Source organism: Phoenix dactylifera, chromosome 8 (assembly GCF_051530095.1).
Source record: "Phoenix dactylifera cultivar Ajwa chromosome 8, Ajwa_hap1_PhDact_Kaust_v1.1, whole genome shotgun sequence".
NCBI lineage: Eukaryota > Viridiplantae > Streptophyta > Magnoliopsida > Arecales > Arecaceae > Phoenix > Phoenix dactylifera.
The window spans coordinates 30,755,883-30,768,807 of NC_143197.1; the positions used below are offsets into that span (position 1 = coordinate 30,755,883).

Genomic DNA, 12,925 nt, shown 5'->3' on the forward strand with positions numbered 1-12,925 from the left:
ACCAGAAATTACCAGAAAATTTCATCCCAGTTGGTCCCACCACTGAGGCATGCGACCTCCGTTCATTGCGTAGACGGCTACATGGTTCAATTTTTAATGAGGTTTCGTCTTTATCAGTATTCTTGTCCTTGTATAATTAATAACAGAAATGTGGAAATGTTATCATGAGGGTGATGTCACTACATGGGTGTCCAAACCATTTGGCACTTCTTTTCTTTACCTCCATCGTATCGTGTAAAATGATCCCATAGTTCATCGCACTTTCATTTTATATATATAAGCTACTTTTGAAGCAAGCTAACAAGTACCCAAGAAAAAAAAGCAAGCTAACATGGTCATAAAATGGCAAATCAGCACCAAACAGCGAGAAGAAATTGGCGAACATCTCAGAAAGTGCTACAGAGTGACGCCCCAGCAGCATGGAGAAGTCTACGACTGAGGGGGGGAAAAAATCTAGGTGCAAGCTTCTGCGAGTGGATGAGGTTGGTGGATATATGTTTGGGGTCATCAGAACACATCCCAGAAGACTCTATTAATCATACATAAATGACAAGAAAAGAAAAAAGAAACACTCCATGCTTATCTACTCTGAATCCAGAATAGCTAGTTTATTCAGAGTGTCTTATCCACGCGGAGGACAATAGCTTAAGGCCTGTTTGATATTCTTGTTCTTTTCCTGATTTTGTACATGTACTAATTAGTGAAATAGTACAGGAAGATAGATTTTGGTGATAGAACTTGCATAGAATCTTTGCTTCAAAAATTTCTGTAAATTTACTAACAGCTTAAAAATACAAATACTTTGCCAAACATATCATTCACATAGCTTATTATTCTTTATTGGTTTTTGGAAATGAAAGCAGAAAGTAAAAGCGATACCAAAGAGACCCTTAATTTTGGGAATTGCGATAAAATGCAGAAATAAAGTGATGGTTCATTGCGAACTCAAGCTTGCATCATCTTCCACGTTTTGTTTGGTTGCCAAAAATAATTCTGTCAAGAAAAAAGGAAAAGCTAAACTTTGTTAAAGTTTTCCCACCATCAAAAATTCATTTTCTTTCAAATACTTCAGTTTTGCAGGTCTTCTCCAATAAACCAAACAGACCCAAAACTAGGGAACAGAATGAAAGGTTGGCGTGTGAATGGATAATGGGGTAAAAATATCAAGCCATCATAGAAAACACACTGGGAACCCGAGATAAATCTCAAAAATATATTTAAATGATCCATCTTTGAGAGTAGTCTTTGAGAAAATTGTGCATCACAGCAGGTTAATCTTCTCCTCTATATCAGTCTTTTAACCATTAGGTTGAGAGTTCTAAGTATTCAGAAAATGAACATAAGCATTCTAAGCATAACAGTTTGACACCATTTACTAAGCCTACTTATGAATCAATGTATATACGCTAGGCAAACTTGTTTTGAACCTCCGGAGCCCTTTGACACCAGGGTTCCCCTGTCGAACAATGATGAATAAATCCATGAGCAAAATCCTGCCCCACATGCCATGAACATTTATTCACTCATAGAAGTGAATAAATTCCCCAAGTAAAATGATTTCCAGTTCATGCCCGTTAATCTTTACATCAACTTTAACAAAACTCCTGACGCCAAATTTATCTGAAGAAGCAGGCATGCTATTCTTCAAAACAATTTACTTATTTGGTATCCATCCACTCTTGCTCGGTTTGCTATTTCCCTCTGAAAAAAAAAGGATGGAAAAAAGCAGCTTAACAGAATGGCCAAGAATATTGCTGCGAAAATCATACAAGATTTGGCTGAAGAAACAAGATACACGAGCATGATTTACTTTGTCACCAAACTGGCTGAATTAAGAAAAACAAGAGGATATATAAAACAGAATTTCTTGAAAACGAAGCTCAACATAATTCCAAGAATAAGATATGCATCATGCACTTCAGCAATGCAACAATTCTAGTCTAAATTTAAATCTAAATTTAGCAATGTTGGGCTTAAGAACTGGGGGTAGCTTTCTCTCCAAAGGTGGGATTAGATCCCAAGTAAATGATGCAATCACCAAGAGGCTTTACCAACAGGCTAGGCATTTTTTAGCCTTGATTTAGGGATGCTGAACACATGCTGTTCCATTTAGCCAACTTTCTAGCCATCAAGCCCAAGCTATGTACCAAGGGTTGTGATTAGCAGCAGAATTGCATGTATCATGGGTAGAGATTGTGTCAGCAAAATTTTATGTCAAATCACTCAGAGCCACCATGGTTGACTTGAAATTGGGTATAGAAATATCCCACGTCGTAAGAAACCAATTCAGCCATGTACCTATCCTATTTGGTTTTTGTAAGCTATACAAATCATGCAAGACTTTGTCGTTTTCTTTTGGTAGGTAATCATGCAAGACTTGGTAGCTATCCTATGTATGTCAGCGTTCTGTTGATGAGATCGACATGGATTTGAGAGGGAACTTAGAGAAGAACTCATTACTACTGCTCTCCATTTCCTTATCGTTGAACAAAATTGCCTACTGGCCTCGTAATAATTCCCCAATCCCAAGGAGAAAAGTAATATCCTAAAATGGGACAAAAATGTACCAATTGATGAGCAATCCCACACCTATAACCAACCATAAATAATTGCTATGCCTCTCTACTTCAGCATCCAAAACTCATTAGGTCAATCTTAGTCAATCAATGAAGTCAGATATCAAATTAACATGGGCTGCAAAACTAGAGATCAGGATCGCAGAATTGTTAGCTATATTGCTAGTCAAAAAGCCAATCTCACAGCCTGGCCAGGCTCATTCTGATTGCTCATCAGACCAAGAAATGTGTCCAGGTCAACATCAATCAATGATCTATATGCCTAAGATATTCACCGAACACCAGTTATGTCATGCCCTTGTTTAAATAAGATATGAGCCAAAGCTATACTTATGGGTGAATTCTTATAGGACAAGTAATGTTTATCCTAGTATGTAGACTATAATGACCCTGTTGTATCTTAGCCACTGAATCAAGAATCAAGAACAGAATATAACCAGATTTCTCGCGCAAGCCAGATAGAGAAACTCAAGAGATCAGAATATTACCGAACACCAGTTATGTCATGCCTAATATATTCACCAAACACCAGTTATGTCATGCCCTTGTTTAAAATAAGATATGAGCCAAGCTATACTTATGGGTGAATTCTTATAGGACAAGTTATGTTTATCCTAGTATGTAGACTATAATGACCCTGTTGTATCTTAGCCACTGAATCAAGAATCAAGAACAGAATATAACCAGACTTCTCGCGCAAGCCAGATAGAGAAACTCAAGAGATCAGAATATTACCGATGTTTATCCTAGTATGTAGACTATAATGAGCGATCCTCTAATGCTCCCCCTAGACTTGAAAGACTCCAGATGAAAATAGAAAATGACAAGTTTTCAGAATAGAGAGCACACTTAATTGTAACCAGCAAGACTTACCAAATTAGTCATTTTACTTCCAAGCCCAAGAGGTGTCAGTGTTGTTATTCCATTCCACGTAAATTGGTGTATATATACATAAATTTCCTAAACACTAATATTTGTAAGTGCGCTCATCAATCAGCATGGAGTTCATTGATGATACATGAGTACTCAGCAAACATTTAACTTGAGACAATGCACAAATGCCATCCATAACAACACAAGAAGGTATTAAAAATTTCCATTGCTTCAACCAAAAAAATCATTTTTATACTTATAACAATCAAAATTGATACAAACAAACAATTGTATACCTGTATTTCAGTTGTGATGAGCCCAACACCCTGATTTCAATTACATAAGAGAGTCAGTATGGAAAAAGATAGCCCCCTCTCAAAGCTCTTGTGATTGGAGAAGTGTACAGACCTCGAATCGCTTCACTTCCCATGGTACGTCCTTCCAGGTTTTCATGTACAATGCCTTGCATGAAGTTGGAGCCTGAATTGTCTCAACATGCTGCAAGAGTCTCAAGCTACCTAAAAGACACGTTAGAGCTGCTTAGGGAGCAAAGAGCACATGATGCACCTTCAATACGACAAGTAATTCAAAAAAGATTCCCTTATTCCACAAATTTCAAGTCCATATAAGCAAGCCCTCTACTGAGCTAGTCATTTTCTAAACCTATTATTATTTCTATAAGACGAGGAGGGAACCCCCATACCTCAGCAAAAAAACAAACAAACAACAAAAAAAAAAAATCCCTGACATCTGGGGCATGTGGTAGATGTTGGCAAGTTCGTTAAGTCATACCTCATGCCGTCGTTTACAATTATCATGGCTTGCAAGTCCAGGGCAGCAAGCAAATCAGGTTGGATCGAGGATGGGCATAATCCGAATCCAATCCATATATGAATCAAGTCCAAAAAAATGAACCTAAACCTCAAGATGGATGGGGTCGGGTATAATATTAGTTTTGTCAATTGATCGGATTTTTTGGATCAACTTAGGTCAATAATAATCCTAGCCTAAACCATAACAAACATATATAAATTTTGTCTATTTATGAAATAAACATATTATACAATAGGATAATAAAGTATTCAACATGTAAACATTATCAAAAACATATTCTTCATAAGTTTTGATTGATTATTGGATATAGGTGCAATTAAAAACACATTATTCACTAACTATATGACAAAAACAAAACCAATTTCTTATATCCAAACAAGAATCTAAAGGTTTGAAATCGGTTCGGGTCTGTTTGGGTTCCGATTGGAAATCTAGTGATCCAAATCCAATCCATATTTGAAATAGATCATGTTTTTGAATCCAAGCCTCATTGAAATAACTTTGGTTCTGGTTTGACCAGATTATTTTTGGATTGGTTCCAAATGGAAGCAGGTCAATCCAATCCACTTGCAGCCCTACCTGTAACCTGATTGCCTCATATCATGAACAATTTTTTCAGGGCTCAAGAATAGGGTTCACATTGTCTAGCTCCAGAGGCCTATCAGAACAGCAAAAGAAGGAATTCCTATGAAGCTCTGATAACTAGAATTTTTATCTCTGGCAGTTCTATAAATTTCTAAGAATTTTAAAGCTCTCTAGATACAAAAACAGAAAATTATTTTAACAAGAAAGGGTCATTAAGATTGTCTTCTGAACCAGTGCTAGTGGATCAAGAAATGCTCCAGGAAAAATGAAAACAAGATCATGGTTGTACCTATGGAATTGCTTCTCTGTCTTCTGTTTTTTTTTTCCCATTTTACGTGTTTTTTATTCTGTTTTACACCTAGAAACCTGGGTGAAAAAAGGAATTTAGGATGGCAGAGGAGGAACTTGTAATAAAGAATTTTACTCCAACTCAGTTGATCAAGCATTATATTAAACTGCTAAGAACAGCAGTAAATGGGATGCAAAAAACTTACTAACCACTTTATTAGTAGTTAGTAAAAATGTCAAAGGGAATCATATTTTATTGGTTTTTAAAAATCCATAATATCAATGCTCATTAGAACTAAACCATCTATACTCCAATTATACGGCAAGAGGTTCCAAAACTATCCACTCTACAAACAAGGTCACTACATGAAGTTACTTGATAACAAAATTTAAAGCTATATAATTTTCTAGCCGTGCACAGTCTCCAGAAAATAATGAAAGAAATAATTTTAAAGAAATTAAATATAAATATTACTTGTAACAAAGGCTTCTTTCCAAAGTTCACGATCTGACCATGATGGTGCAACTTCTCGTAGTGGGATTCCGTTACTGGAGCAAATCCTTCAAGAAAGAAAATGAAAAGCAATCGCATATGAAAATATTATTGCATCTCTGAGATTGCTAACAATGAAACAATTAGTTCTAAAAATATTGGACATATCCCAGAAAGATGGCAGGAACCAACCATTTATTTCTTAATATAGATTCGGAAAAAATATGGTCTTATATTTTTATTAATAATGAAAAATACATAAAACTGTGGTTTGCCATTAATTTGGAACAGAATCAAGTGAAGAATTTTTTGACAGAGAAATTTTAAGTAAGATGAAAATTTTCATCGCTAGGGCTTAATATTAGTAAAACATGAATTCGCCAGCAACAGTCTATTAGGTTAAAGCTTCAGAACAAATGAATCATCAATTCATATAATTAATTAGTGAATGATCCATGTAAAACACTGGTATTTTCTTCTCACTCTAGATTGATAACTTAGGTTTCACACTGTTAAGCTTAATCTGCATAGAATTTAGCAATATAATGAGCAATACTAGTAAGTACTTCAGCTATAATTCTGAAGAAAAATATCTCAGCCCAATCCCGTGCAGTCTAACAAGTTTTATACTAACCCTGCATACATTTAGCAGTCAATTGCATCAATCTCATAAGATACAAGCCATTGAAATAATAACATAAAAAAGACGGCTCTGAATGCAAGCTTCAGTGTCATGCACGTCATTATCCAATCCCTCATGAACAAAAAAAAGTGGGATTTGTGTCAAACAAACTTCATCAAAAGTAGGCTTGCCAATACATAATTAGTTGCTTACTCAAACTCCAATAAAGTTAAAGCTATGATGATAATGTCAAACTCCAAGGAATCTGAACAAAGTAGAGAGAAAGTTGGGTTTGTTTTGGGGAGACAGTGGATAGAACATGTTATAAGTAGAGAAAGAAATGGCTTTGATGCAAAACTGACAGGTATGCTAGCAAAAATGATTAGTGCACAAGAAGCAAAATGATAATAACACTATTATTCTATGATATAGTTCTTTAGAATTGCTACTTCCACAACTCTCAAAGGACAGATTCTAATACCTATCATCATAAAAGTAGTGATTAATAGGTGGCCAATGTGGACATTATTTTAAAATTCATCATATGTGCAACAAATATCAGGGTGTTGTTAGATAAGCTAAACCCAAGTGAAGCAAGAAAAATCATTAGTAAAAAACTCTTCAAAAACATAATGCTGAATGCAAGGAGGTATTACCCTAATTATTGGAAAGAATCAGGTCAAAAGTTGCCAAACAATTTGATCCATTAGATGGAGGAGGATCTAATGCTTAGCTGACCCCAAATTACCAAGCTTATCATTTCTAACGCATTTGTGGAGTATGTTTGATCATTCGAAGCCTTCTTCTCAGGTAAGCTTGATCATACCAGAGTTTTGTCGTGCCTACTATGAAATCACTAAGAAAACCATATCATGATTAAGCTTTAGCTCTTGGGAGACAACATTGGACTTTCTTTTATAGCTCTTGTAGGATAACTGTTCTCTTTACATGAAACATTTCCAAAAAAATCACTAAATGACACAAGAAAATCCACTAGACTGATTCGATATAAGAGTATTATATATATATATATATATATATATATATATATTTATATATATATATATATATTATCTCACTAGTTGGTGAATATGCTCTGAAATAGATTTTATGTACATTTTTTTTATTAATGGACCTTGATAGACATGTTCCCATGTTTTGTAGATGCACTTGTTTTGACTCTTGAAAACATTATATAGAGATAGAAATTCAAGAAAGATATTTAAAACAAGAGTATTTAAGGAGATGAGCTTAGACCTAATATGATTCCCACTCTCTGTTATTGCATTTTCCATGCCTATCCTTTCCAAAATATGATAAAGAGACATGAAAAGGCAACTGTAGCACAAGCAGGGTCAGTTATCAATCTCCATTCATTTTCTATAAAAAAACATATACAAAAATAACCAAATTATCCTTCAGTGGCGATCTGATGAAGCAGGAATTGCACTCAAGAGTTTGCATTATAACGTAGGATAGAATATGCTGGATCTATTTGGATTTAAGGGTTTTTTTGTTCATATGGCTTTTTTGTTCTCTCCATCTAAAATTCATATCATATGCTTTCCCTAAACATTTGCATTGAATTTCTCAACTTTTGGGACTGTTGAAAACTTGAAATATCTTCAAGCAGCATATCTTGACTTAGCGTATAAAAGGTCCAGGAAAAGACAACTGCACAAGAGATAAGAAATTTACTCAATCACCAGCTGACGTATAACTCCGGGGAGTACCCCATCACTTATGGGAGCTGTCTGCACTTCAAATGAACATGCATTTTCTGGATCATGTAGAGCCTCATCTGTCATATCATTTACCACCTGTATTAGTGCAAATAAATTGAGAATTTTTAATCAGCATTTGACATTACAGTGATCAAAAACAATGGTCGTAGAAAAAGAACACATAAGCTGCAATAAAAAGGAATAATGTGACTGGATTGCTATTTAAACGATTGCAAATACTGCAGTGGAAAGTTCATGTTCTAAGATCTACATGGTAATTGGAAAATCTTGTTACATATCTTATATGGTAATATAACTAACAAGCTAGACTTATGAGCAAGGTGCTCGTTGGACAGGTTAAGCACTATAAAAAATGATATTCCTTTCCTCTTATCTCCTATTTCCTGTTAATTATAAAGTAAACTCCTGGATGATCATTAGGCATTCAACGGTCTAACATGTTATAAAAGATTATGATATGGTGCGACAACTGAGGAGTCTGGATAAGAAAGACAGCCCTCTTTCAAACAGTTTGAAAGACATGACGGTCAACTATTCAAGCTGGCTCGTTCATTAAAGTTTTTACAGGGGAGAGTCCAAAAAAAATAAGAGGGAAAAAACTTTCCAAAAAAAAATAAGAGGGAAAAAAAACTCACACCAACACTTGGGGCACCCGTGGAAAGATGGATAAAGATAGAGAGTAGGCAAAGGGAAAAAAAAAGATAAAAGGGAAATCAGACATTAGAGCATGCCTTCCTAGAGTATTGACTGCTAACAATTGATAGTTAGCAATCCATATTGAATCTTCAATAAGTCTTTCAGCCTCTCATAAGACGCAAAGCTATTTCACTGCTGAGTTTATCCACATTCGAACACAGCAACATTAATAACATTAATGACACCCCAGAAAATTTCAGAAAAGGATTTACTGACCAATGAGACATGGTACACCTAATGAGCAAGTCTGCTCGCCAAAATCGCAGACATACTAGCATGTGGAGGTCTGCTCTGCCTACATGCACTGTAGGCCTGCCACATAGTTGACAATCTATGTAAACATTGGTTGAGCCATTGATACCTTGGTCTTGAGACCTTGTTGACCTTCCATTGCATTGACACCCTTTTTCCTTCCAACCCACTGCCATGTTTTCTTCTTGGCCACTTCTTCTTTTCACTCAATCCAAACTTCCATTGCTCTCTCTCTCTGTCTCACTCACTCATTCACTCGCTCTCTCACCCATCCCTCCTATGGTTGGCGTGATCCAAGGCTAGAGAACACCAACCAGACAGATGCAGTGTCTCACACATCAACCTCCTTGGCACTGAACGACCATTGTTACTCCAACAAGCGCTGCCAGCCATGCCTGGCTGCTTTTCACCAACCCCACGGGCTGTGGTGTTTCTCTCTCACCTTTGCCAATTGTTAGGGTCCAAGACCTCCACAGCCAGATATGGGCTCCACTTGTTTACCTTCCCCATCATCATGGGACATATGCTGCTATAACATGCGAGGGTAACTCAATGGGGCCATACCAGGGGTGTGCACATGCCCCATCATGGAGTTCCATAACAAGCAGGTGTGTACGGATAGACAGGAAGGCAAGCATGGTGCACAAAATAGTGAAGATGACCGAGTTGAAGAAGATAAAGATTTGGGGGGGAGGAGAGGGCTTGAGCTGAGGAAATGAAACGAAGACCAACTGGACTGGTTGAACGTTTTGAAAAACTTAACATCATATCTTCCAGGCCATGTTCTAGCAATCCTCAATGACCAATTGGTTTTAAAAATATGAACCGCAGTGCCAAAGAACTGTCACAGATCAATTTGTTCTTTTCACAGGTTCACGCTCATGATGTTTCTATGGTGTATGGCCTCTAGCTTTATAACATATAAATCTATTCATTACAATGATATTAAAATTAAGGTGGGTTCCAATGATGAAGAACGCTTGCCATCCGAATTCTAATTTCACTGTCATTTCTTCATTCCACATTTCTTTCATGTATACTTTCAACAATTCCATGAATAAACATGTCACAAGCTTCAGTTCCACCAAGGGCGAAGCAAATATTAAAATTCTACTTGCCTTGCGACAAACAACGAAGAAGTTTGTCACGCTGCCTTCCAGAATCCGATCCCCATCGTTCGTCAACAAGAGCTCGGTCACTAGAGGAGGCCTCATCTTCTCCATACCCTTCCTAATCCTGACATCAAACAAAGCAGAACATCTAAAAATCTCAAAGCTTTAAATAGACAACAAACCACTCAAGACTCGATCTACATTCCATCCGAATGATACTCAAGATCTCAAGCTCTCACCTCGCCCAATCGGAATACTTCGCCGCCGCCACATCCCTCCCCCGGCCAGCGACCGCCAGATGGGCTCCGGCGGCGCCGAACACCTGAGGAACAAAGAACCCCATATGAAGGAACACATCGAGCCCGTCCTCCTCCTCTTCACTGCCGCGAACCAGTGCCGTGATCGCGAGCTCTTCCGTGGACCCGGCGCGATCTCGCTCCTTCAGCGCCAGCCCCAATCCGGCGCGCAGCGATTCTTCGACAAATGGCCGGATCGCGGCGGACGCCGCCGGAAACCGAGCTCGGCGGTGATCGGATCCGAAGAACTCCGGCCGGGCCCCGGCCAAGATCCGTGCGGAGTCGGCGAGCCGGTGGAGGTGGCGCTCCCAGAAGAGGACGAGGGCGGCGCTCCCGTGGGTGCGAGTGGTGGTATAGGCGCCTGAGTGCTCATTAAAGCCACCTTTAGGTGTCGGAGGTAAGGTTACCGAAGAGAAGAAGGAGAGGGGTGGTGGTAAAGTTACCGGATGTGGATTCGAGAAAGGCCGAGACCGATGGGACGTCGCCGGCGTAGGGGACGCCGTTAACGACGAGGAACCGGCCGCCGCTGCAGCTCGCCGCCATCAGAAATGTTTTTTTGACTGAATCGGTGAAGGCTTGGAGCCATGTGTCGCGGGCCAGCACGGTCCAGAGGCCGTCGAAGCCTCCTAGAAGCCTGGCCCAATTGGGCCTGGTGTCATGAACCCGCATGATCTAGAAAAAGACGCATAGATTTGGGGGAGGCTACAGGCATAGACACATTTAGTTTTCACATATCTTAGATGCAGCCCATAGTGATCCATGTTGGATCTAGCAACTTTTGCAACCAACTTGCCCGGTTCTCAGTAAACTATGCTAGATTGTTTGTCTTCCTCCTGCTCCTCGTTTTTTCCCATGTTCTCGATCAGATTTTAATTAACTCGAGCTTCATGCCACGTAGAAAAATCATGGATGCTATAGATTCCAGTATCAATTATGTTTGATGCGTATCAGTTGAAATAGGGATGGGCACACTAAAGTAAAGTTTGGACAGTTTCATTTGATTTTTATATTGATTATGTAACTTGTCAAATCCAGTAAGAATGTGGGTGGAGAGATGCAATCATGCAGCTTGATCACCTCAAATTTCAATCATCATGACGTGCATCACGAATTTTGGAGTGCACCTTGGTCCTTGGTAGGCGTGTGGCAAGTCTAATTTCTCTTACAAAGGATATAATTTTAGTTGTTTTCAATAATATTTGGGGGCTTGTCAAGAGAAGTATTCTAGATTACTTTGGACAACGAGCCGCACTCGTGCTGCTCGTGCTGCTTTGAATTATTTCCAGTTTAATCATGGGTCCACATGACTTCATACATTGGTGATGGAATTAGCGAGAAGTTAAAGGGTTTTCATGTAAATAAATTAGCAATTCCAGACATCAAATGGATAGACTCACTACAGGTCTGGAACCACCATGATTTAACGAACAAATGCATCATTATTTTAATCCCCTAGGATTCTGCCATGTCATTCTGAGGTCAAAACACCGGCCCACACTCCATGATAGAGGAATCGGATGCTTGGCGCTTAAGAGTCCTCCATTTTTTCTTCATTTCCTATGCATTAGCAGGAGGATCCGAGTGCGTGCTGCTCCTTCGTCAATCCACTGCCCGTTTGTCGCCAACTTTTGACCAACTAGAAATTAAAAGAACAGCGACAGTGTCTCCTGAGGTAGATGAACTTTATAAATGGCCAGCTGAAGAATACTATAACCTTGCGAACTTTTTCCCTTTGGTCACGGACTCAATGATTAATACTACTCACGACAAGTCTCACCCATCATCCCTCAACCTTGCGTGCAAGAGAGGGATATCATATGCGTTTGTTGTGAGGAGGCCGTTTCATGGTCACCATCGGCGAGGGAGGACCATGACAACAATAGAATGCTGTTTTTTTTTTGTGTTAAAATAAAAAAGTCATACAGTTTTACCATGTATACATTCAAAAAAATAAAAAAATAATAAATTACAGGATGCTTTAAACAACTTCTTTTTCACAATACAGGGTATTTTTGAAACGACTAGACTACAAAATCACCCAGTCCACAGTTTCGTTGGCATTTTTGTTGGCAGAATATATTCATGTTAGAACTATATGAAATACCATTTTTTCTAAAAAAAAAATTTGGCTTGAAACGCCATGCTGCTACTAACCTTAACTTAAATATCCGAAAGTAAGAGGTGGCGCCGTCCCATGATGAAATGTTGGCCTTCAGTAGATGCACCGGGCGGTGACGCACGCGCAGATTAGCGGGTAGAGAGGAGGAAGGGAAGGCTAGTGCGAGCTGGTCGGTGGAATCTTGGTCTGGTCACCGCCAAGTCATCAGCCATCGAGCCTGCGGCGTTCGGGCGCGGGTCCGCTTTCAGAAAAAGAAAGATTCATCATACGACAACAAATAGTTTCGCAAACAAATTCACTAGATTTCCTTCTCTCCAACCCGCCCTGAACCGATGGAAATGGGACCCGCTAACGACACGTCAACTGTGGTTTTGGTCATTGGATTCGTCATATAGGTTTTGGTCATCCGATTAGATCTCTTATTTCCGCAGAAT

The 12,925-nt window shown here is 38.7% G+C and overlaps 1 protein-coding gene across 1 annotated transcript; it reads right to left on the bottom strand.

Annotated features, from left to right (window-relative positions):
* Window positions 1-1,244: 1,244 nt before the first annotated feature.
* LOC103702855 (D-aminoacid aminotransferase-like PLP-dependent enzymes superfamily protein) lies at window positions 1,245-11,076 on the bottom strand. Its single transcript, XM_008785449.6, has 8 exons — window positions 10,816-11,076; window positions 10,316-10,733; window positions 10,083-10,200; window positions 7,970-8,091; window positions 5,632-5,717; window positions 3,858-3,967; window positions 3,746-3,775; window positions 1,245-1,701 (listed from the first exon to the last, which is right to left on the bottom strand). The coding sequence occupies exons 1-8, from the start codon at window positions 11,039-11,041 to the stop codon at window positions 1,645-1,647; spliced, it is 1,167 nt and encodes a 388-aa protein (XP_008783671.4). The 5' UTR covers window positions 11,042-11,076; the 3' UTR covers window positions 1,245-1,644.
* Window positions 11,077-12,925: the final 1,849 nt, after the last annotated feature.